Here is a 26558-nt window from a genome sequence, read left to right on the forward strand (position 1 = left end):
TTCACTTTCTTATCTTTTTTTAATTTTGCACACAACCTACCTGCAAGACAGAAACAGGTATGAGATCAGCTGTCTTAAAGTCTATTAAAACCTATTTTTACATAAGGAACTCATCTATCAAAGCACTCAACGCATTCGAAAGACAGATCATTGAGATTTTTCAAATCTTTCTGTCATTGAACTAGAAATAAAGGAAGATAATCACACTCACGTGCCTGCCACGTAACAGGGATCTGTGCCAAGAAATGCACCATTAGGCATTTCTCTTACGTGAATATCACAGCGAGCACTTGCACAAACCTAGCTGGTACAGCCCACTGCACACCTAGGCTGTGGGCTAGCCTACAAGCCTGCACAGCACGCTCCACACAAAACACCACGAGATGGAATCAAGCACAAGAGAAAACGCTCCTTTCAAGAGACCCGATAAACATGAGATTTATGAGGCTGTTGCTGGCATAACATGGCATGCTGTTCTACAGCAAACTTTATATATCTGTATAAGGAATACACTTTAAAAAAACGTTTAGTATAGTAAATACACAAACCAGTACCATAGTCATTTATTGCCATCATCAAGTATTATGTTCTATACATAGCTGCATATACTGTACTGCCAGTTAGAGGACTGGCCCACAGTAGGTTTGTTTACACAGCACTACCACAAACACGTGAGTAATGCGTGGCCCTACAGCATTACCATGGCTACACTTTCACTAGATGATAGGAATTTTTCAGCTCCATTATAATCTTATGGGGCCACCATAGTACATGCGGCCTGTCGTTGACCAAAACGTAGTCATAGGGCAAGTGACTGTGCAACATTATAATACCATGACCTTTGTTGGAAAGCTTGAGTAGCTATGGGCTGTGTAGAATAGGAAAAATAATTCTCAGAGCTTCCCTATAATTTTTAGTACAGTTTTAAAACACCTCAGAATGAGACTGGTACTAGCTATTGAGAATTAACCAGGTCAACAAAGCTTGTCAACAATCCCAGGTTGTCTGAGGAGCAGGACCTCTGAGATGCTTCTCTCCCTGGCCCTCCATGTGCACCAAGGAGCTCCCTTCCGAAAGACTTGTCATCAACTCAATGTGTGATTCATTCTACTCTTTCTGACACCCAAATATACTCATGTGACCCACCCCCTGCCCCTAACTAATGGTTCCCCAACACTCAGAGGATGAAGTCCAAACTCAACACTCAACGCCAGACACTTTGAGGCTCTGGGGATACAATCATACCAGCAGAAAGTCCATGCTCCTGTGGGGCTTCCATCCTAGTGACAGGACCAGGGCAACAAACACACTAACCTGTAACCAGTCAGGTGCTGAGTGCTAGGGAAAGGGGATAAGGAATGACACTCATCAGAGAAGGCCTCGCAGGCGAGCGGAGCCAAGTCCTAAAGGCACTAGCACAACCATATGGCACGCGAAGGCCTCCCGGAGCCGGCCCTAGGCTCCTGGCCATGTGCCTTACCTGCCTGTCTCCCTCTTACACTCTCCAGCTGCAGCCTCCCCGAGTTAGGATTCGCTCCCCTAACTCACCTTGCTCTTCCCACTTTCATGCCTCTGCAAGGCCTCCTGCACTCCTATCTGATCTGGCAACCTGATCCCCTAAGATTCACCTGGAGCTTCTCCTCGAGGAGGCCTTCTCTGGACCCCAGCCATACCACCTCCCACCCAGCAAGGTTCACCAGCCCCTTCCTGCCAACTGGACCATGTGCTTTCATTCATGCCTCTGACTCCTTAGTAAGATGGAGCTCTTTCAAGGTCCTGCCCAACAGCCACACCTTTAGGGACTAGTTAATGAATGAATAAAATACATGTCCTCTCTTTATGGCATCTTTGAGATCTGCCCATGAAGGAAGCATAAACGCATGAATGCCCTTTTATTTAAACTCCTTGCAAAACGGACTGGGTTTTTTTTCCCCCTCTGAAAGCTGCATGTTTCAAAAGTCTTTTTGAGGTTTTTTCCCCCCCCTATAAAATGATCTTGACACCTGGCCATGTGTCACGGCACATGAAGAAGTTGGAAAAACACTGTGCTGCGAAGGAAGAAACCCTATCTGCCAAGACACTGAAAGGATTGCTCAAGACATAATGAGAATGTCGGGCTGGACGCAGCGAAAGCCGCTTAGACTCTATTTTATGGCCTGGGATCATTTTCACAACACGTTCTTTTTTTAGGCAGATACATGGTTTAAAGGGGGGGAGGATCACACACTCTTCTTTGGCTTTTCTTTGTCTACAGCTAAACTCTGGACTTTTAAAAACTCAGCCTACACCTTCCCCAGCCTCACGGGACCCAAGCAGAAGAGCAGTTGAAAGAAAAATTTAAAAAGCAGAGACCAGGACATAAGACACAGGACTCCTGATAGAGGAGACAGGTCCAGGGTAAGAAATCCTTCCTCTGCTATTGTTTTAGTTTCTATCTTGTTTTCAATGTTGGGCAACTCAAGGCTTTGGAAGGGAGGGTCTCCCGTTCCAGGGTAAGGATGCCGGGTTCAGAGTCGGGTTTTAGCTGGGGGCATGTCAGCGAGACCTCAGGAGGACAGGCCTGGGCCACGCTGCCAGCTGTCCCCCCTCCGGCCTCTGAAACTGAAGACCCTTCAAAACAAAGCGAAGGCAAAACTCAGCTGCTCCATCCCAACGTCAGCACAAAAGCCAGAGGAGGGGAAATCGTTTCCATATTTCACATAAACACACGTCTTACTGCAGCAGCGAGGAATGCATGAGTCAAACGAGGGCTGACAATGATTACCCGCAACTCGGGCCCTGCTGAAAATCCCGCGGGGACGCGCGCCCTGGAACCAGGGCGACGGGCGCCCCGCCGTGAAGCGTTGCTGTTTACGTATCTCCAAATGGCATTTTTAGAAACTATGTGTCCTTCCCCGTGGGATTCTAAATTTTTTGGTTCGAGAGGAAGCACCTGGAAGAGACTTTCAAATGTAAAACTCGGGCCAAAGTAATCGGAGACTTTGTCCTTGCGACTTACTGTAACTGCAGAGGGCCGGTGCCCCCAGACTCTTTCTCGCTGCGGTTAAGATTAGTCCTGCCCTCGAACAGCTCTGGGTTCGCTGCAGGGTGGCCATCACCGTGGGGGAGGAGGGGAGGCAAATAAATCACAGCGAGGCTGCAACTCCAGGAGAGTAATTTTTGGAGAAGGAAACTTTCTCTTTGTTGACTCTCAGCCACAGAAAGTTAGCCCTGGTGTTGAGAACCAAACACCCCGACGTCTGGGGCTAGGGGCCATTTCATTTCACGAGCAAGGAGTGCAAAAGAGAAAGAAAGAAGAAAACCACAAGTACCTTTCCTAAGCCTTTCTGTATTCCCTAACATGAGCTGGGCTCTCACTCCCCGTGTCTCATTCATCCTCATAATAACCAGACGATGGGTTACTGGCCCCATTTTGCAGATGGGGGCTCTGGAGAGCTGTGTTTGAGGTCAGACCACCAGTAAGCACTGGGGTGCAGATTTTCTGCTCTGCCCCAGCTGGCTCTGCCTCCCCTCTACTGCAGGTGAAGTTCCTCTCCTGTGTGACTTCCCCAGGGAAGTAAAACTGTGTGTGTGTGTGTGTGTGTGTGTGTGTGTGTGGTGGTGGTGGTGGTGGTGGTGGTGGTGGTGGTGGTGGTGGTGGTGGTAGTGGTGGTGGTGGAGGGGGGTAGGTCCCCATGAGCAGGATATGGATATGGGGAACAGCTGTCTCCTCAATTTGTCCTCTGTGTGATCAGATTGGCTAGTGCTTAATAAATGAATAAGTGCAGAGTGTAAATCTATTTCTGAAGAGCCCGTACTCACCATAGAGCGAGCGCATCCCTGTGGTCCACTGTCAAAGAGGTGACACTACTGGGCGGTAAATGGCAATTTCACATCCAACAGAAGCTACACCATGTTCTTAACTTTTTTATGCCCCACAGACCCCCGTTTCCTTGAGAGCCAGATTGAAACAATGAACTGAGTATGTGCCATGACATCTAGAGACTATGATTTCTTTAGAAGGCCATGACATAAGCCCACGTCCTCAAGAAATTTGAAGGTCCTTTAGTGCTTATTTGATAACAGTTCCAATAAAAGACCTAAGTAACTGACCATTAACATCCATCTCCCCTCTAGAACGTCCCTCTTTAAGACAGCCACTGGCAACTGAGTGGTTGAGCATCGACCCACGAACGGAGAGCTCACGGGTTCAGTTCCCGGTCAGAGCACATGCGTGGGCTCGATTCCCAGGAGGGGGCGCAGGAGGCAGCCGATCAATGTTTCTCTCTCATCAATGTTTCTCTCTCTTTATTCCTCTCTCCCTTCCTCTCAAAAAAAAAAAAAAAATCAATAAAAATATATCTTTTAAAAAAAGAAATGGGATGCCTTCAGTAAAGAAGATTAGGAAAATTGCACCTACTGCCATGTGTCCTTCCTAATTACATCATTTTTTAAGATTTTATCATTTTATGCATTCCTGGGTTATTTTTAAAAGTGAACTGATGACCAGGTTCCGATGGCTTTGAAAGCACTGAAGAAAAAGAATGGCAGCAGGTGGCTGGCAAATTGTCAAGCCATTAAGGCGCCTTCCCCCTTTGTCTAAACAACACGCACTGAGGTCATAATGACAGCATTCCAGCAGCAACTGCTGCTCCTGGGACGGCTGCTCCTGCCCTTTGGGGAGCAGCCCCCAATGCCCACGGTCTGCTGGGGTTTGGCAAGCTCAGAGGTACAAGACAATTTTACCAAGCTGCCATCAAACGCTTCCCATGACGTCAGCAGCCCGTGAATGTATCAAAACACTGACCTGACCCATTCCCTCCTCCAAAGGGTTTCCCTTATCAATTCTGGGTCCCACTTCTTAGCGGTAAAAGTCAAACAAGTCACCTTGGCCTTCGGGTCAAAATTTGATCAACCTATCTTAGGGTTTGCGAAATTATGAAGCAAGCTCTGGAGAAAGATACAAGTCCCACATTCTCCCGATTTCTTAGCCAGAGATCTCAACTGTATATGGGGTCACCTCTCACTTTAATGTGATCCTGGCATGAGAAAAGGCTGAATGTTTGTGTGAAGCAGAGCTGGTGCCACAGTAATAAACTCTCAGAGCAAGAGATCAGTGCTCTCTCGTCAGGCTGACCCAAGACACTCTGCCAGGTGCCAGCCAGGCCCCCACAGCACAGCCTCAGCCTGCTGCTCAGCACCCACGTGGGTGGCCAGGACCCGCTCCTGTTCCTAAGAGGTACTGGATTTTCATACAGCCGTTCCTAAATTACTGATAAAGTTAATTAAGTTTGATTGTCTAAAAAATCACTTCTAAAATGTTTGAGGTTTAACTAAATGGAGGGACGCGGAAAGATCTTTAAGACAGTATTAAATGTAAAAAAGAAAGACGGATCAGATTCAAACTATGCACGAATCCATTTACAGAAATGAAAGCAATTAAACATGGACGTGTATGGACATTTATGCAAATGCCTAGGAAGGGCTCTGTTAGGCGCTCACACCCAACTCTGAAAAACGAGAAGGTTTAGCAGAGAGGGGAAAATGAAATAATGGTTTAATTATCTAGAGTTATAATGTTCAATTTTTTGAAAAATAATTTCTGTATCGCTGAAAAAAAAAGCAAAATCAGCAGGTAACAGATAGACAATGGGGACAAGGGTAAATATATGAAAACAAATCACAATCCACAGCCCCCAAAGGCTGAGTGAGTGAGGACTTTCCGTGACTATCCCTGTGCTGAGCAAGCTGCTCCATGAGGCTGCATCTCCGCCCGCCACGTGAGAGGCAGCTGCTTCCTATCACTCGCTATCTGTTTCCTCCAAGGCCGTGAGACCTGAAAGGAAGTTCTGTCTGGTTTCAGAAGCTGAGCATGGAGACCTGCACCCACACCTTCACCCCAGTGGCCTCTTGGTTGGGCAGGGAGGCTCCCGACAGACCTTCTGCCTCTAGATTTCTGAGTGCCAGAGAAGCATTATTCCTGAACCTTCCTCCCTGATCCCATCTCAGCCACGGAGCCTCTGGACACCTGACAAGCCACACTCACCGTGACACCAGCCGTCATATGCAAAGACATTCAACATCAGCCTCAAAGAAAACAGAGGATCGCTGATGAACTTTCCATGCCTCTTTCCATTCTGAAGAAGGCCAGGGAAGCGGGACCATGTGAATACAACCATTGATTTCTGCAACTGGCCATGATCCCATTACTAACTTCCCCTCCAGCTCTGCCAGAGATTTCCTAAATCTCTTTACCTAGAAGGCCCTACCCTCAGCCCCCTTCTGGCTGGCACATTCCCCTTATCCTCTGAAACCATCCCCACACAACTGACCCTAAGCTATACATACACGCGCGCGCACACACACATACACACACAGCATTCTGAACAACATGACCTGCAGACATGTCCATTACGGAATGTATCACATCCTATTGTGCAATAATCAGTGCTGGCATTTCCCTGCTACACTGACATACAGCTCCTGGTCACAGGGCCCACAAAAACCAATACTGAGTCTAGTACCTCGTAGATGGTTAACAGGATTATGGATCTGGGCTACCGAACAGGCAGGAAAAGGGCTACGGTGCCCACACTACTGCTGGCGGGTGGGACCTACAAGGCTGTACATTGTACAGGATTTGGGGGTGGGGGCCATGAGGGTGAGGCTGGGAAAACAGTACGATCAGAATCATTCAGAACTGGGAGTCTGGAGAATTTGGTTCTAGTTTAGGACCTGACTCTACCACAAAAATCTCTGGGCCAGTTGCTTTATAAAATGAAACAATTTTTTAATTCAAAAGCATAGGTACTGGGACCTCATGATCTAGGGTTATCACCAACCCTCAAAGTTATAGTTAGTGAGGGAATAAACATGGAAATCATAGTGCTGGAACCACAGTCCTGGGAGAGATCAAGAAATACCCCAATTTTCCTAAAATGCAGGCCCTCTTCCGGTTCACAAACCTCCACAGGATAGCACCCCAGCACCACCACATGCCTAATGTTTCTTCACTATTGAGATTCCTCCTGGTCTCCCTGATCTCAAACCTAGTAAGATTTCCCCTATACCTTCCCCCAAATAAAATGAATAAACATATAAAAAAGAAGCTGCTGTTATCTTGACTGAGGCAAAGGCCTCTGTTGCAAATTTAAGCAGCAAAGGACATGGAGAGCCAACCCTGGGTCCTTCGGGCTTATAAACAGGCCGTAAATTAGCCACACAGGCCTGGTGGCAGCTCCTGGCCTGATTGTTTCAGGCATCTGGAGGGGGGTTTAGCCTGACTCATCAGCCCTGCTTTCTTAGAAAGCAAAATTGCCAGTTCCAAGGAAGACAGTGCTCCAATTAGCTTGGGTTTTAACTCTCTCCTTATAGGATTTTCTAAGGATTTTTTTCAGCTTTTAAATTCGGTGTACAAGTTTGAAAATTAATAATAGCGTCTAAAATATACTATGCTTTAAACCACTCATTACAGATCACATCTTCCCACACAGAGTTCTAAAGCTATAATGTTGTTGGGGGGAGGGTGTAGATATCTTACAAATATATTTTTTAAAGTAATGTATAAACATAAAAGAATTAGGTAAATATATTCTTAAAAGTTGATCTTGAACAGCAATTTTTAACTGGTGTGCCACGGCATACTGGTAAGCCACAAGAATTTTGAAAACATGCAATACCTGCCCTGGCTGAGTGGCTCGCTTGGTTGGAGCATCGCCCCACACACTGAAGGTAGCAGGTTCGATTCCTGGTCAGGGCACATACCTAGGTTGCAGGTTCAATCCCCAGTCAGGGTCAACCAATCAATGTCTCTCTGTCTCTCAAGTCAATTTTAAAGAAAACAAACAAAAGAAAACATGAAATACCTGACTATTTGGTCAGGAGCACTGACCTCTTTCCCCTTAGATTGTCAAACAAAGGAAAAAAATGACAACAGCCAACACAACAATAGCCTTCCGGTGCGAATGAGCCAAAATTATACCTATTGTTTTTGTCAGGTCGGCAAAAAATATATTTTTTTGGCGTGCCACAGAATTTTAGAAATTGGTTTATGTGGCATGAGGTGAAAAAGGTGGAAAATCGCTGATCCAGAAGAAAGTTTCTCAAGGGAAAAGAGCATTCTTTGGCTAACGCAGATTTATCCAGTTTTAAGACAACTTCTCTACACCAGTGACTCCTGCAGTGCTGCTCAGGAAGCAGGCACGCCCGGCCCAAGGTACACAAGCTTCCCCAGAGCCCTGTGCCCGCCCAAAGGTGCCTCGCCGTCTACTCCATCCACAGAAAAGCGAACCAGGTAAACCCTTAAGCTTTTTATTTAATCCGCACTCCTCCCAAAACAAACATCAGGTGTGAGTGTCGCTCGGAACCCAGGTCCGCTGCGAGCGGGCAGGTTTCCCATCCCCGCAGGTGGCGGCCTGCGCAGGTGCCTCTTCAGGACCTGCGGGGACCGTGCTCCCTTCCGCACGTGCAACCTGAAAGCCCTTTGAGAAGTCTGCAACTTTCTGTGATTTTGAAATTGAGGGGAACCACTCTGGTGTCTAAAGAACATAAATAATCCCCATCCTGAGAGCCGTTCCCACAGCGCGGACAGAAGCAGGTCTTACGAAACCACTTGGCTCCCGGGGAGCAAGCGGGCGGGTTTCCTTAATTGGGCCTGGCGAGGAGCAGCGCCTTCCGTGCGGGGCTGGCGGGCCAGGTGGTGACAGAGGACGATTACTCAGTGGAACATGCGCTACACCGTGGACACACCCAAGGATCACTGTCACACCCACTGGTTATCAACAGCCACGGTGAGGCAGGAAATGTAGCAAGTCGTGAGCTTTAACTGTGATAAAACGAGAGATAGGAACAGAAAGGGCCTGAGTTGGTGACACCTTCCCTCCTGCCTTTTAATGACTGTGCTCCACAGGTCACTACTAGCATCTGTGAGGTCTCAGAGCACTGTCAGTGGAATAACCAGCGAGAGAGATCTAAGAAGTCATCCACATCTTGAAGTTTAAGGGAGAGGACTGGCGTCTCCTCTTTTTAAAGTCGTTTATATATCATCAGACATCCCAAAAGTTAGGCGACCCGATCCTCTCTCCACCATTCTCACCGACGTGCAATGTACCATTTGTGCAGGGCAGGGTATCTTTGTTTAATTTGAAACTACTCTGTTGGAAATGTGATTCCCCCCCATGCTATCCCCCTAGTCTACGCAACAAAACAACAGCTACTTTTATTAAGCACTGACATTTATTGTGGTCAGTATTTCACCTGCATTCTCACACTTAATCTTCAACAGAAACGCTGAAAGTTTAGCACTACAGTGACCCCAAATTTAAAAATAAGCTAGCTGGCTAAACAATGTACACAAACTGGCCAACGTCACACATCTATAAGTGATCAAGAATCCCCACTCAGGCGCCAAGCCTGGTCTTAACCACCATGTAACACTATAGTGGCCACAGATGTTCGGCATGAGGAACGGCCCACACACACAGAGTATATGAGAGAGGGGGAAGGGGGACTATGAATGAATGCATGAATATATTTTCTTTCCGGGCAAAATTCTTAAGAGAAAAACAATTGTTCCTCCATTACAGTCAATGAACTACAAGCAAATGCTCCTATCTTCATCCAAAGCAGACACGGGCCACTGACGGCCACATTTTACCTTCCTCCCTATCAAGTGTTTATCAAAGGCCTTTATTGCACAGCCTGAACCTATTTGAGTAGATACACAGACACCACCCCTGACCATCTCGAATGCAAATGTTAATCCCATCATTTGGCTTTGGGATGAAAATGATCTTTGTAAAAAGAGATAAAAAATGTTAACTATGTTAATTACATGGGACAAAAATAAAACTTTATTCCTTACATCTCATTGCAATATGTCACTTTCATTATAACTTTGGATTTGTAAAAAGCAAATAAAACCAACAATTACAGTCACAGGATCTACCACATGCAGTCTGCTTTTATAGGAAAAATAGTTTTATAATGCTTTTATAACATTATAGTTATACAGTTATCTCCAGGGATGATAATTACCTACCTTAACCCACAAAATTGTTTTCAGATCTTCTCCCGACAATTAAAGTCATTGTAAAACATTGGTTTCCCTGCTTTTATCACTTCCAAGAAGTCTACCACAACTGCATTTAATACGATAGATTTTTCTTGGATCCTTAGATTTCTCCCTGAATTCCTAAGATTGCTTAGAGGCATTTATACTTCTCTTTCTTTTGTGTATTAGTCTTAGAAAACTATCTTAACTCCTTGATTCATTAGAACACATGATTTCAGGAGATGGGATTTCTATGGCAGAACTGGAACATTACATTTGATCTCAAGTTAAAGTGAATTTTAAAAACAGAACAAAAGATACCAATGTGTGTGCTTCCGTAATACAGTATTTTTGTAATATCCATTCTGGTGCTTTTTAAGAAAAGATGAAGGTAAACAAAATCACTACCGGGATGTGAAACAAACCCACTGATGCAAAAAGAAGTTATAAAACATGATTTCAAAGTGCCACAATATACAGAGAAGGATATTAAATTGATAAAAGTAATAGCTATAAATGTCCCCCAAGGGATCACATACTTCCAAATCATGGGGGGGGGGGGGGGAGAAAAAACTGCCTGGTGTCTTAAATGGTAACTATTAAAAACTAAAATTTTACCATGTCCAATTATTTTAAATACCACATTCCACTGAATTACGACTGTGGACTGCTGAAGATAGAAGCTTCCGAAGCCCGAGCTTGTGTTTAAGCCTGGGAATGACGTGGCACCGTCTACCGCCCACAAGCAGCCGGGAAACAATGGGGGGGGGGGGGGAGAGCCAGCAGCCACGCCCTGCGAGGGGCTCTTATGTCGTTTTTCATTCCCCCCTAATCTAGCTCATTAGTTCCAAGTATAATCTGCGTGTTTTCCAAGTTCAGGACCTCAGAGGTGAACCCACGTGGCGGCTTCGGGAGCTGGTGCAGCGAGTGATTCATCAGGGCCTGGGTCTACGTCCATGCTCATGGTTTCAACAACTAAGCAGGGCTGCACCAAGCTAACAATGCAAACCGGGGGAGGGGGCAGTGTCTTACATACTTGGACACGCTTCTGGGGTCGGGGGGTGGGGGGCCTTCCTCCCCCTTGCATGAGGTTTCTGACCACTTCTAGAGAGTAACTTCCTACAAATGCTTCGCTGAACGCTGGCTCACCCCATAGAGTGAAAGCTCTGAACACATAAAGACTATATTATGTGCTGAGCTAGGAACAGTGATTAATCATTAATCAGCCACAGGCAGGGCAGCAGATTACAGGAGATAACACCCACACAACACCCACAGCTCAAGGTGTAACCTCTAGGCACACCCCCTCCGCACGCCCTTCCTCTGTCCCCAGGCTGTTCCTCTCTCCATCCCTCACTGCCCCCCTGTCTCCCCCACTGCCAGGCAGCCCAACTCCTATCTCCTTGTTAACTCAGGTCAATGTTTTAGTCATAGTTCCTTCTTTTTTTAATGAAGTTTTTATGTTTCCTGATGTGAGAAGTCCAATCAGTGTCACATTTCACAGATCAAAGGAAATAAATACCCAGGAAGTCGAGTTAATTTTTCCACAGAGCCTTTAACTGATATTTCTCCTTGAGATTCAGAGGCTCCTCTGCTTTAGAGGGACTCATTCACTTGGGGTCTAAAACCCAGTATAATGCGATGTTCCACAGAGAGAGGCACAGTGCCTCCCTAATGGCACCCTGAACCAAATCACATACAGGAACCTCACAAAATACATACACATATATGTATAGTTAGAAGCTTACATATATATATATATGTATTATGTACATCTACGTATACACACACACACATTTCCTCCACAAAGGCAGGCCACTCAAAGAAATAAAGTTCTTCCTTGGTTTCCACCTGCTCAGAGGCATGAACAGGGCCCTGGCGATCTAGCCTCCTCCCCACACATCACTCCTCTCGCCTCATCTCTGTTCACTTCACCTCATGATCGATTGAGCACAATCGAGTTCTTTCAGTTGCTCGTAAATGCCATGCTCTCTCTTGCCTCCCAGCTTTCTCACAAATATTTTCTTTCCCCTAGTCTACACCTGACTACCTCCACCTCATCCTGGGGGTCTCAATTTGGATGGAACTTCCTCTAAGAAGCCCTCCAGGCTGTGCCCGTTCAAATATGAGTTAAATACTCCTCTTCGGTGCTCCTAGGATGCCCTTTGTAGCTTAAATGCCTGTGGACTTGTCTGTAGACTCCACTTGATAGAAAGTGCCAAAGACACAGGGACCCTTCTGTTCATTGCACCTGGAAGAGACATTACAATTGATAGGTGCTCAGTATTTGATGACTTATATTTAGAGTTGACTGGTTTATCTCTATACCAATTTTCCTGTTAACAAATGGCTTCCACCTATGGGCTATAACAGATATTATTTATATGTGATTTCATGGCACTCTGAATATTTTAGATAAATCTTACAAAGAAGTACATCAGCAGCAACAAGAAATCCTTCCAAGGTTTTGCATCTGCCAGAACAAAAATTTCCTACCTAAATGGCTAAAGTATGGAATAACACAGAACTCAGGCAGAAATCTGTTTACACTCATTTCCAAAAAAAAATGGAGTTGAGAGAGCACATTTCTGCTGAATAGCTCTTCTCTATGGAAGCTTCCAGTGTATAGCCATTCACTAATGAGTGCCCTTGTTAGCATTAAAATAAGGGAATGCACAATCTGCAGTGTACTGTTACCCAGTGCAGAGAGGGCGTAACATGCCCCAATTTATCAAATATCTAATTACCAATCAGTTATCTATTCCAAAAGTTGACTACAGATTTTAAAGAATTAAAATAAATGCATTCAGTACATGTCCTACTGAGAATAAAAACAGCTCTGTGCTCATTCATGAAGGTGCTTTGACATTGGGTGGCCTCTTGGGACATCAATTCCCCTTCTTCTCCCACTGGCTCTTGAATTGACTCAGACTTTGACCCCTTCAACCCACCAAAACTACCTTGTCAAGTTCACCAAGGTGCTCCACACAGCTAAATACAATGGTCAATTCTCAGCCCTCCCCTCCCGGCCCAGCCGATCACTCCGCCTTCTGGGGGCACTTCCTCCCTGGCGCCCTGGACACCACCCTCTCCTGGTTTCCTTCTACTCACTGGAAGCGACCTTGCAGCAATCTTTGCTGGGTGCTCATCTCCCAGACTTCTAAAGGTGGGACAACCCAGATTTCCTGTCTCCTTGTATCTACTCATTTGGTGACACCATCCAGTCTCAAAGAATGGCCACCCAATTTCTACCAGTCCCAACCTCCCCCATTAATCCAGACACACACACCCAATGGCCTACTTCATCTGGTGGACTAACAGGCGTTGCGTATCTAAAATCTGGGTATTCCCTAACTTTCTCCCCCGGCATGCTTCTACCTCTCCGTATGTAGATCAGTCCTTCCAACCCCCCAGACCAAAAACTTTATGGGACTCCTCTCACCCCAATGCACGCTCTTGGGCAAGCCGACTGGCCTTTTCCAATACCCAACACACGGCACCTCTCACGGTGGTCACAGCTACCCCCCGGTCCAAGCATCGTTGCCATGGTGTCTTTTTTTTTCTTCAGTTTACTTTTTAAATAATTTTTTTCATTTTTCAATTATAGTTGACATACAATATTATATTAGTTTCAGGTGAACAACATAGAGGTTAGACATTTATATAACTTAAGATGTGATCACCCGGTACTTCCAGTACCCACCTGGAACCATGCACAGTTATTATAACACTATTGACTCTGTTCCTGATGATGTACTTTACATCTCCATACCTGTTTTTATAACTGGCAATTTGCACATCTTAATCCATCACGTCTTAACTGGTTCCCTGATTCCACCTTTGCCCCCTCAGTCTTCTCAACACAGCCGCTGCTGTAATCTTGAAATGCAAATCTGTCATCACTCCTTGGCTCAGAGCCCTCCAACGGTTCCCCAGAACACCAGGTTAAAGGCAAAATATATGGAAAGATCCCTAAGGCTCTGCACCATCTGGTCTCCCTCTCCTGCTGCTCTTCCTTTCTGCTCACTCCGCTCCAGCCACACTGGCAGCCTTGCTCCTTCCACGTGTCAGGCACTCTCCTGTCTCAGGACATTTGCACCTGCTATTCCCTCTGCCAGGAACACTCTTCCAGAAGTCAGCTGCATTGCCCACTGAAACCGTTCCCGGGTCACCCTAGTTAAACTACATCCCCTCTCCCTTCCTGTACCCACCTCCAGCCCTTCCCCCTGCATGTAGCCTTTCTTTGTGCTACGAATTTTACTTATTGCCTGTCTACCGACTGGAAAATCAGCTCCTGGAAGACGGGAGCTATTGCCCATTTCACTCTCTGCTGTCTCCTCAGTTCTTGGAACAGTGCTGTACACCGTGGGCACTCCATAAATACCTGTTGAATGAATGGGTGGTGACTCTCACCCCTCAGCGGACTTGGGAAAGTGTCAGTGAATGAGTCACTCTATGCGACACACTGAGGGTATAAAGAATGAGAGTGTATTTCTCCCGATGTGTCCCAGGGACACATCGCTTCATTGAAAACTCCATTTCCAGAGCCAGAATGGATGTGAAAGACAGGCAGCACCATTTCAGAAAACGAGGCACGTGGAGCTGGTGCTCATTTTAAAAATCACAGATGAGAAATTAGCAAGTTTCAATGCAAACGTCACCATGCAGAGCGCTGGGAAAGCCTTTTTTAAGAAAAATAATCTACCACTTTATAGCTGATCCTACTGAATAAAGAACCTCGTTACTATTAATTAAAGAATCAGGCTAACTTTGCCTGAGGGAAATCACAAAAGAAATCACACCTGTCCCTAAGGGCTGGCTGGGCCCGTGATAAAAACGGAAGCGGCCACGTCATGCCTGTTGAGAAAGCACCTGCCGCCCCCTCCCTGTCCCGTCAGGCCCTCCAAGGGCCCTGCACATCCTTGGTGCTATTCCGGTCGGGCCTCTGCTCACCCGCTTGCTTGGCAGCCCGAAGGCGGCACCAATCTCCGGGAACCGGTTCACCCGCCCACAGCAACTGCAGCCAGACATGTTAGCCAGGCCGCTTATCTCACTGAGACTTCGGGGAGGACTCCAACATGCATTTTTCATTTATCAGCACTGACTTTCTGTCTCCATAAAGGCTGTCCTAATCCCCTCTATTTTATTTTGTGTCCTATGGCTTAGAAAGCACCGCACAGGAATAATTCTGGGTGTCACATTCATGCATATTGCATCATTTCACACCCAGTGTGAGGGCCTGAGTTTCAGCTCACACTATCCTATTTTAACACATTCCATGTGCCAAACTGCATGATATTTACACTTCATTAACATGGGACTATTATAGTGCTGCAAGGAGAGAGGGTACTTTCTAAAGGCTGGTTTTAAAGTATTTAAATCAGGGGAGATGTTGGTACCATGCAAGATGTATCGTCTCCAAACTAGAGAGGCTTTTGAGCTTGGTGTCTGTAAGGTGTGCCCGCTCTTGAACCCGAAAAGCAGCTCCCCTCAGAAGTCAACACATTTTTAGGGGTACTGCCATGCTAAGGCACTGAGGCACGAAACCTGGACATTAGGCCCTGTCACACTCCCATGTTCAGACCCTGCGAGGGTTTCAGACTACTCCTGGGCCATGCCTCTCTCAGCATTTCCTCCCTCCTCTCTTTCTCAAGGCCTCTGCTGTAGCTCAGGCCTCTTCAGCTCCCACGGAGAGCCCACCCCAAATGCCTCCTAGGGCTGGTCTTTCAGCCTCTAATCACCACTCCCCTTTTCCCATAGCTCTGCAGCAATCTGCCTCCTTTCAAACCGCTATATTATTTCCCCACTACCCAGTGAATTACGAATAAACCTCCTAAAAGTCAGTGGCTCTCCAACTGTGGTTCCCAGGCCACCTGAAAATTCCTGTTTTTGCACTGAAGAGTAACTCGCAATGGTCTGCTGGGTTCATCAATGTACATGAGTATTTCTGGCTCAACAATACCTGCAGGGAACTGCATACGGCAATTTTAGAAATAATGGAATTAGTAAGTAGTAAAATGAAATTATAATAATGAACAGATTTACTAAATAGTTGATGAATTACTATATAGCTCACTGCATTCACACCTTACAGGTATATTTCTCACTTGGAAAATTAACACCTGATCACAACTGTCTACAGAGGACACTGGCCAAGAGACATATTTTGTTTGTCCTATACCAAAACCAAACTACAGACAGTTTTCTAAAAACTGCGAAGTGTCACAGAGAAATCCAAATTTCCAGCTTTATTTTAAAACAAAGAAAAATCTGAAGACCTAGAAACTGTAGGTCCACAGTCAGCAGAAACTGAGCAATAAATGTGTCTTTGTATTTGCCACAGTCTCCACCATTCCTTGTTGTCTCACATACCGCACATTTCAAATTCTGACATTGCCTGCCTGGCCTTCTGAGTTTGCAGCTCTTGTTATAAGTCTCTGTGCCATTCCTGGTCTTCAACCTTCACTCCTGTACGTATTTTTTTATTTTGGACTCCCTTGGCCTTTGTCAACTGCAGGGAGCTCCCAAACTCCATCTGCCTGGATTCAATGTCCATGTACTAAGACAAGAGAGCGTTTTACCTGGAGCTGCAACACATGTGCCACTCCAAGTATTTCCCTTTTCTGCTTTTTCTTTCCCTCACTTCTCTTTGTATCTGCTTGCATTGTTCAAAGCCAAAGCCTGAGTGCTAAGTAAGAGAATTATCCACTCTCTCAAAATGGAATGGGGGAGGGGGGTACACTCTGCTCCTCTATCAGGGCCAGGTCTGGAGATTCCACACAAAACCTAAGCAGACCTGAAGCACTGCCCTCCTGGTTTTCCTAGGGCGGAGCACTCAGAGGAACACAACAGAGGATCCCAGGGGCCTGGGGTGGAACCCCTGGGGCTAACGGCTTTAACTCTTCCCTGCCCGCCCTCCGGAAAGGACACTTACAGCCCTGGATGCATGAACTCACCCGCTGGAGCATGTAACCACCATCCCTACTGGACCCCGTCCCAATCCATCATTGTTCAGCAGCTGAAAACCAGCCGCAGGCAGGAATCACGGGGGCCGGCCGAACCTACGCCACCAGCGTGGTAGGGGCCAGTGGTTCCACATTTAGGCCAGCAGCAGGATCGCCTGAGGGACCTTTTAAAACACAGCACCCGGTTCCCACCCCAGAGTTTCGGACACAGCCGAGTTCCCAATTCTGCGGGTCTGGGGGGGCCCAGGAATCCCCACGCCTCAGTGCCCCGGTGACGCTGATGCTGAAAAAGTAAGGTCAGGGCTGGGAGGCACCACGTGTGTGGCTGGAAAAGGGTCTCTTGACCAGCTCAGCGGACACACATCAGGGGCCAGGCACAACAGTGGTGTATTTATAGGTGCTCGTTAGGTGTCCCGATCTGACGGTGCCGAAAAAGAATGAAGACTCCACCTGGCCGGTGGGACTCAGGGGTTAGAGTGACGGCTCCGGCACCAAAGGGTCGAGGGTCAGATTCCTGGTCAAGGGCACTTGCCTGGGTTGCAGGTTTGATCCTTGGCCCCTGCGGGAGGCAACCAATCGATGTGTCTCTTACATCTATGTCTGTCTGTCTGTCTCTCTACCCCTTCCTCCCTCCCTTCCACTCTCTCTAAAAATCAATAGAAAAAATATCCTCAGGTGACGATTAACCAAAAAAAAGGGGGAGGAGGGGTCTTTCTTTACATTTACAGATCAGCCTTTTAGAAGATTCTTCAATTTGGCCTAGGGCTACTTATAACCAAACCACTTCAGACCACAATGTCTCTAGACATCTTACTTGCAAGGAATATTTCTGTTTTTTCAAATACTTATTACAAACAATTTGAGGCTCTAGTGTAGTCAGTCATTTGCACAATTGCTGCTCACAGTCGTGTCATCTGCTCATGGTTAGTTTGAGACTCCAGTTGGAATTCATGTTAAGTCGGTGCTGACAACTTGGATGTAACAATGTAACAGGTGCTACATTACTGGGAGCCTGGTGCCCTCCCCACACTAAACTAGTTTGCTCCAGGTCGTCCTTAGGACGCTGTGCTATAAAATCACTCTGAGAACATAAAAGAATGTTCGATTAACACAGGTTAAAGTTGGAAACGCAGTGACACACACATGCATGCACGTACACACACACATCCACGCCTAAACCCAAAAGCACTGAATTTCCCCTCCGCTGCAAATCTCTGAAAATAGGAAATAGAATGTTTCCTTTCACCAAAAAGGTTTCTCTCAGGAAAGCATGACTCAGATTATCACAATCAGGGCCTCTGCTGATAGAGAACTCCTAGGGGTTTTCCTCTAAGGGGACCGACAAATTATCCTTAGGGTGGGGGCAGGGGAAGTAGGTGTGTGTAGTGAGTGAAAGCTGTTGAGAAGTGATGCATTGTTTCAAAATGTGTTCAACTCTTCCCTCTTGAAAATTCTCAAAATACCATCGATTCGTTCAACCCAAAGCACGGTGGCTCTATTTTCTAAAGCAAAATTAAGACAGTCTGTCAATGGAGCAAAATATTTAAAACTGGATCTGTGGCACTTCCTTTGATTCAAACATTTTTCAAGCGTTCATACGGAAAAAACTCTCTTATTTTTCCAACCTACTGATCTGCATTCTAAGGAACTGTTTTGCTCTAGTAAACACAACCGCATTTGCCCTTGTGATCCCAGGTTAAAAAACTGTTCAATCAGCCATTTGATGTCAAAGAAAACAAACTAGGCTAAGTCCACTTTCACAAAAACCCCATTCATAGCTGAATAAACAGCTTCAGAAACTATAGCTCCCAGCAAAATGTGCCAGAAAACAACAATGACGCGAACAAAGCGTGTGAACGCAAAAAGACAGGCTGCCGCTCTCGATTTCCAAGGACAGGAGGGTAATCGGGATGAGGGGAGGGCAGGGACTCTCTCAGCACTGGAGGGAAAGGAAATAGATATGTAACGATTGATCCCAATTTCAAATATAATTTTAAAATTGCTGGGCTGTGAAGCTATCAATGAACCAACTGTACCTAGAACTTGGCTTCTCTAATGCTGGAGCCACCACAATACCATCATCTCCAGAATATCCCAATGCCTTCCAGCTGGACTCCTGAATTCATTTCTGCCCCAAGAATGCAAATCAGACCAAGTCACTCCTCTGCTTTCCAAAACCACTGGAAAAAAACGCAAAGGCCTGACCAAGATAAGACCCTACATGATCTGGCCTCTGTGTGTCTCTCTAACCCCATCTCCACCCACCACCACCTCACCACTCTCGCTCTTCGTGACTCCACCACACGCTCTAAGTTCACTTGCACCTCAGGGCCTTTGCACTACCTGTCTTTCTGCCTATGATGCTCTTCCCCCTAGTTTTCCAATGGATGGTTCCTTCTTGTCATCATGCCTCAATGTCATCTTCTCAGAGAGGCATCCCTGATGACATCATCCAAAAAAGTCCCCCTCTTCCCCAGTCACCTGCCTTCGCATCTCTGCTTTACTTTGAGCTTATCAGCAGCTGATATTTTCTTGCTCATCTGTTCTGTTGTGGTTTCCCACCCCATCTACCACATTAAAGCAGGGACCCAGCTCGACCCCTGCACCTGGAACACAGCTGGATTTCCAGCACCTAGAACAATACCTGGAACTCAGCGGTTCCTCAGGAATTACATGCTGAGTGAATGAAACTCTCTTTTTACTACAGGGCGGACTCTGTCATCAACACAAGTGTTCTCTTCATCCCTTTCCAAGGGAGCTACCCCTGAATCTTTCTGTGACCCTACCTTCACCTGAGACACACAAGGTCCCCAAGGAAGTGAGAGGGAAAGTATCAATGAGAAGTCAGACCATGGAGTTGAAAAATCTCACCACCTATATACCAACAAAAGGGAGGCTGGAATTGTCATCAGTTTTTAGTAAGCATGTGAAAGGTGACTGTCAGCCACACTTATTATTGATTAACACTGTGAACACTATCCGCTGTGCATTATGCAAAGTGCTGTCCCCAAATTACCTCTTTTAATTCTAACTAAAACCCTGTGAGTTGGTTATTACCAGTCTCCTTTTACAGATGAGAAAACTAAGGAAGCCTTGGAGAAGGCAATTTTCTTACCTAAGTTTTCGAACCAGTTAGTGCCAGATAGAGAATTTGAACCCAGTTCCATCTTATTTCAAAGCCTACGTGTTGTTCACCAGAAGCGCCTGAGTGCCCCCCCCCCCCCGCCCCATGGTTAAAATGAAGAATCTGTGAAGAGCCAAAGGCAGCAGGGAGTGGGACCATAAAAGGTGCAGATGTTGCTTAGGAAAGTGTGTGTGTGCGTGTGTGTGTGTGACTCTACCAACTGCAAATGTGAACTGTATCAGGCACAACGCTTGTAATATAACATTCAAAATAAAAATGACCAAAAAGAGAAATGATTCACTCCATCCCTGAGATGCATTCTGAAACAATTAAACACAACAAACTACAATAACAACAAATAACTGGCAGTATCACAAAGGCTAAAAGGTCAGGTCCAAAATATGTAGGGAATGAAACAGCTCCCTGCTTAAGCTGTGGAATTAAAAAAAAAAAAAAGGACAGAAAAATTAAGAAAAGGTATGTGTCCTGTGGGTGTAAATCCTGAAGGGAACATCAGGAAACACAAGTCAGAAGTCTTTGAGGTCACCCCTTTCCCACACTTGGTGATTAGGGGACAACTGAGTGCGCCCAGCTCAGCCAGCGGAGGAACCAGGGGCTGGACGGGACGACAGGACGGAAGCCTGTGGAGTCTGCTCCCCACTCCTGGCCTTTGACCTTGGACAACTCATTTAATATCCAAAAGCCTCAGTCTCCTCCTCCGCGAGGGAGGTATGCCTTCCCTGTGCACCTCGTGGGCCTGTGAAGAGTTGAAAGCACTCTGCTGAGCCCACGCAAACAACACCCGCTTCATTCACTGAAGGCCTGGAGTGTGGCTACACCAGCGATGAAAACTCCAGAAACAGCACAAAATGAGAGTAAAGACAGAAAGCAAGGTGAGAACACGAACATCCCAGAGCTAGAACACAGCTGGCTAGGGAGGGTCAAAAATCAAGGCAATGGCACGGAAGCGGTGAGACAGAGAGACGGGCCCCCACAGCTCGAGGCAATGATGCCAACCCCAAGGGAGGCATGCAGGTGACGCCTGAGCACAAAGCGTCACCTCCCTCTCTCCAAGGACACAGCACTGAGACACCTGACCTCGGTGCAATCCATGCTTCCACACTTTGAGAACCGCCCTGGTCATTTATTCCTGAAATGACATTGTGTCATTTTCCATCAACGATGAAATCTCCCCCCAGAATCAGCTAAGTGTGGTGCACACCATGTGGTAACAGACGACAGGAGTGTGACTGGCCCGCTGTGGATCCCGAGAACAAACTTCAACCACAGTGCCCACCGACCACCCTGCGTGGCCCTTACTATTTGTCTTAGAGAAGTTATTATGAGAACTCTTCAAGTCCTAAGAAATACAAAGCGTGTAAGGAATCTCAGGGGAACTATCTCAGTTAGTTTCCTGAGAATTACCTGACATTGTTGCTGGGTGCTGCTTATAAATATAAGGACACATCCTAAGACTGCCTTTTTGCTTTAATTAGTGGCCAGTCAAGCATCACTGGAAAACAGATAAAATTAAGCCCATGTCAGATGGGATAGCAGGACCTACCAGTGAAGTGTGAGATGTGTTTGCAGCTGTGTGCTGAGCAGTGCGTCTCAAACACCACAGAGCAAATGGATCACCCGGGTTAACATGCAGACTCTGATTCACTGGCCTGTGACTCTGCATCTCTAACAGTCTTCCAGGTGACGCAGATGCCCAGTCACGGACCAGGTGCCAGACAGGTCGCCAATGACAGCAAGAGCCAGTCTAATGCTACGCTCACTGGAAGTCCAGTGACTATAAGAAAAAAGTCGAGCCCTGGCCAGTGTGGCTCAGTTGAATGAGTGGCCTCCCGTGCACCAAGAGGTCACTGGTTCAATTCCTGGTCAGGGCACATGCCCGGGCTGTGGGCTGGACCCCCAGGAGGGGGTGTGCAAGAGGCAACCAATCAATGTTTCATTCTCATCGATGTTTCTATCTCTCTCTCCCTTCCTCTCTCTCTAAAACATCAATAAAAACATATTTTAAAAGGAAAAAAGTTGAGAAAATATGTTTTGAAGGTTTATGATACTGGCAAGAGGCATCTATCATTCTGCTAACCAGGACCCTTCCTGACCAGCTGCAAGTGGTCGTGGCGGGCAGGTGGCAGGAAAATCTCCTGGGCACTGACTGGTGCCCCTGAATGGTAGGAATCAACCTTATGACAGGCCTGGCTGCTCAGAGAGAAGAATTTATGTCCTGGAGCCATAGGAAAAAGAGGAGAGGAAGCAATAAAAACAAGGAGTGCTAATTTATTGGGAGCTCACATAAGATACACAGTCAGGGGTAGAACTGGGGTGTGAACCCAGGGTCTCATTCCAGAGCCCACACTCTCACCACTAAATTCCACTGCCTGGTACAGGCCATGTGATAAAGTGACGGGGAGGCCAGCATTTAAGAGCACGGGTACTTATAAATATGGGACCCTGGGCAAACTCTCTCTCTCCCTCTCCCTCTCCCTCTCCCCCGCCCCTCATTTCTTCATCTTTAATATGCACTCATAATGGTTCATACACCTCACTGGGTTTTCTGAGGATTAAGTGAAGTCTAAATAGAGCACTTAACCCAGTGTTTGACACATAATAAATGCTTCAGTGAGTGTTTTTCAATCATTAGGATTAAGAAAACTTTACTGAATTATTTGAAAGGCAAGGTGCCATGAACTATGAATTAATCTGATTTACAAACAACTTTCCTGATATATACCAAATATGTGGATAAGACACACACTGGATGACCCTCCTACACTAACGCATGGTATCAGTAACTCGCATCGTGGGAATCCTGAAGGTCTAGTCATGAATGCGGTGAAGATCCAGAGTCCCATAGGGCATGATCCTGGCAAGGCCTCCTGAGAAGATGGAATGAAGCCAAACCGCCTGGGGCGAAACTCGGCTCTGTCACTTCCCAGCTATGTGACAGTGGTCAAGGCATTTTACCTTTCTGTGCCTCAGTTCCCTCAACTGCAAAATGGAAATTATAGTTCCTATCTCGAATGGTTGTGCATATTAAATGAGCTAATACTTACACAATGCTTAGACCCGTGCCCAACACGTTGCTCATATTTAGTGAGGATATACTAATGTTATAAGTTGGTGACAGTATAGCTAAAGATTCATACAAATAATAATAATAATAAAAACCAGAGAATTCATTCATTCTGTAGACATCAGCCTTTCCCCTAATGCACGTATCTGCCCAATGACATCACTGAGGGCAAGCTGCAGACTGCACTCGGGTTTCGATAGTTCTGAATCTATAGCTTTCCACAGCGCTCACAATCTCCACAGCCACACTCAGGGCGATACCGAGAGTGGCAAAGTCTACAGGAAGGGCTGCTTATCAGTAGGATGTATTTATAAAATGGGGGTTGAGAAAAGAGGTTGGCAAAGACAGTTAAAAATAGTCCTATAAGCACACACATTCGCATACATCAATAGTTGGTTAAAAAGTCAATACCTTCATATCACTCTTATGAGAAATATTCCAGAAATGTATCATGCAACTTGGGAGCATGCAGCCTCTTGCCATCTAAGAGCTAGCCACATACTTGCTCCTTTTATCTTTCCTAGATTCCAACACAGAAATTATCGATCATTCTACGAGGCTGTACGTAAGGGTCCAAAAGGGCGCAGACATTCTGTATAAAGTAGCCGCGTGCTAACCACAGGTATGTAACCCAATCAGGATCCAATGCTCCGGGCACCAAGATAGTCAAACACCTATAATCGCTGTCAGGTCAGTAGGCAACTTCCCTGGGATGAAAGCAACCTCGACCAGGTCATAACGTCAAGGCAACTGGACGCCAAAATCACTTTAATCTGCTCTTGCTTTTAAAGGCTAAACAAACATAACAAGATGTGGATTTACACTTCTCCCCCAATCCCAAGAGGAACCAAAAAAAAAAAAAGACACAGATCTCAAGGGTGTGAAGATCTCACTCCATAATCTTCCTGTGCGCCTGTTAGCATTTTTCTGGTTGTCCATTATCAAGCAGGCTGGCGGAGGCTCAGGAAAGCCAGAGCGATAAGGGGTCACCCTTTCTTTACCGGGGAGCAGGACTGCGCAACAGAAATGCAAGCCACAAACGTGAGCCACATGCGTAATAGTTTTAGGCGCCACACTTAGGAAGGTAAAAATAAAAAGGTAAAGTTAATTTCAGTAATAAATTTTATTTAACCCAATGTTTCCAAAATACCATCATTTCAACGTGTAACGAGTATTCAGAACTACTAAGGGGATGGGCACGTGTGGCCACATATCGGAGACAGCGGCTCTCAAATTCAAAGACTGCCAAGACCATCAGCTTCCTAGGTCGTCTCTATGACAGATGAACAGGTAAAACAGACCCACCCCTCGGTCTGGGCCAGTCGCTAGGTGGGGAAGCTGGTGGTACCTTGAAGGGCAGGACAAACTCCACGTCAAAACAGGCTCGGGGATTTACAGCGTTTAAGTCCACGTCTGGTACCCAGCACTGACAACGCCACTGACTTGCTGACTTTTTGCCCAGTGTACAACTATTTGTTGATTCCCTCTTCATTTTAGGTGAGCGCCCAGGACATTGTGGTCACTGGACAAACCTCTTCTCAGGGGTGCTATCCTTTCCCTTTCCCAGAGCAGCAGGCCAGGGGCAGACATACCCCACTGACACATCCCACGCACCCCATCCCACGTGGCCCAGCCTAGGGCAGGCGGGAGAAAGGAGGTGCAGAGCAGACCAGGGCTCCCTGCGCCCCAGCCGGGGGCGAGACAGTTTGAAAGGTGACCCCACCTTACCAGTGTCACCCACCTCACAGGCTTAGCCTGACGACCAAGGGCAGTAAGAGAGAGAGCTCTTAGCAACTGTAAAGCGCTATACAATTCTCATTATTATTGAGAAAGGGCATCATTCCTCACCTAGGAGAGCAGATAGAAGGGGGGGAAAGCAGCAACTTGAAACAGAGATGCTGAGCTGGGGGGGGGGTATCGGAGGGGGGAGGGGGCAGGAAGGGACCCAAGAAAATACTGATTGGTCTTGGTTGGCTTCCCTCTCTTGGTAGAGTACAAAGAGGCCTGGGAAACCTCTATCGCCCTTTTCTGGAAACCTTGGGAGGGCGTAAAAAGTCAGCGCGACAGCCCGGAGGACAAGCCTGCGCCCCTGCTCCGCGACGCACGCCCCCCATCTCACTGCCTCCCCTCTTCGCGCACGCAGCGTAACTCGGGGAGCGGTTCCAAACAGATTTCTTCTCCCCAGGGTTCACTGTGGCCTAAACGTGCAGCGCCCCCGGTACCGGCGCCTTCCCCGAGCAAAAGTTACCGAGTCCCGGCGAGCCTGGCCCAAGGCTCCTGGCGGCGCGGACGCCTGGGCGGCGGCTCCCGCGGCCCGAGCCTCCCGGTACCTGCCCAGCCGCCCCGGCGACCGAAGACCGGCGACCGCTCGGGCAGGGGCATCTACGAGGTCCGAGGGGAGCCACCCACACAAAGGCGCCCTGTGCCTCCAGCTCCCGGACGGGCAGCCCGCGCTCCGGGCACCGCACCCAGGCAGGGCAGAGAGGGCGCCCCCCGGTCCCGACACCGGCACCCCCAACACTCACCCTCAACCGAAAGGCCATCCCTACTCCCCGGTTGAAAGATGGGGCTCCCCTAGGCTTGCCACAACCCACACGCCCGCAGGAGAGCGAGGGGCGCACAGGCCACTCTGAAGTTTGCATTGTCGGCGCGGCGCTCTCAGCTGCAGAAGGGACTGCGCACCCCCTGCCCCGGCTCCCCCGCCGGGCCGGCCGCTCACCTCGAGTCCAGTCCACCACTTGTTTGGGGCTCCACTTGGTCACGGGCTCCATGGTCAAAGGGTCGCTCCCAGCTGGGCTGGAGTCGGCGGCGAAGTCCTGCTGCCCGCGTCCGCTGTCCTTCCCAGGAGGGCGCGCCCCGCGACTGTCCCGCGCCCCGTCAAGGCTGCATGGCCGCGGTCAGCGGGTCATCGCAGCGCGGCCCTCTCCGGGCACACGGGGCGGCGGGGCGGCTGCTCCTCCGGCCGCCACGGTCCAGGGCCGCTGCCCCTCCTCCCCCGCCTCCCGCGGCCGGGAGCCCGGCGCAGCTGCGGCTCCCGGGCGATCGCAGCTGCGGGGACGCGACCCCGGACCCCGGGCGTCTTCCCGCGCGGGACGCTCGGGCTCCGCGCCTGCGGCCGGGCCACTTCCTCGGGCTCTCGGGCCGCGCTCCGCTCCCGCTCCGGCCCCTCCTCCCGCGCCGCGCCGCGCTCGCCCCGGTGCCCGCTCCGCGTGCGCCGGCGTCCCCGAGCCTTCCCGCCCGCAGGTCCCACCTCCCGCGCCTCCCTCTCGGCCGCGCGGAGCCTGGGAGCTGAGCGGAGCCGGCGCTCGGGTTACAAAGTTTCAGCTCCGGTCGCCGCTCCTGGAATAAAAGAGG

At 47.8% G+C, this 26558-nt stretch overlaps 1 protein-coding gene across 1 annotated transcript in view; it reads right to left on the reverse strand.

Annotated features, from left to right (window-relative positions):
- CNKSR3 (CNKSR family member 3) overlaps nucleotides 1-26187 on the reverse strand; it is a 70722-nt gene extending 44535 nt beyond the window's left edge. The window contains exon 1 of the mRNA XM_016200670.2: nucleotides 25924-26187. Within this exon, the coding sequence (XP_016056156.1) occupies nucleotides 25924-25975 (52 nt within the window). The 5' untranslated portion in view covers nucleotides 25976-26187. The remainder of the gene's footprint in view (nucleotides 1-25923) is intronic.
- Nucleotides 26188-26558: the final 371 nt, after the last annotated feature.

This window comes from Miniopterus natalensis, chromosome 5 (assembly GCF_054644295.1).
Source record: "Miniopterus natalensis isolate mMinNat1 chromosome 5, mMinNat1.hap1, whole genome shotgun sequence".
Lineage (NCBI taxonomy): Eukaryota > Metazoa > Chordata > Mammalia > Chiroptera > Miniopteridae > Miniopterus > Miniopterus natalensis.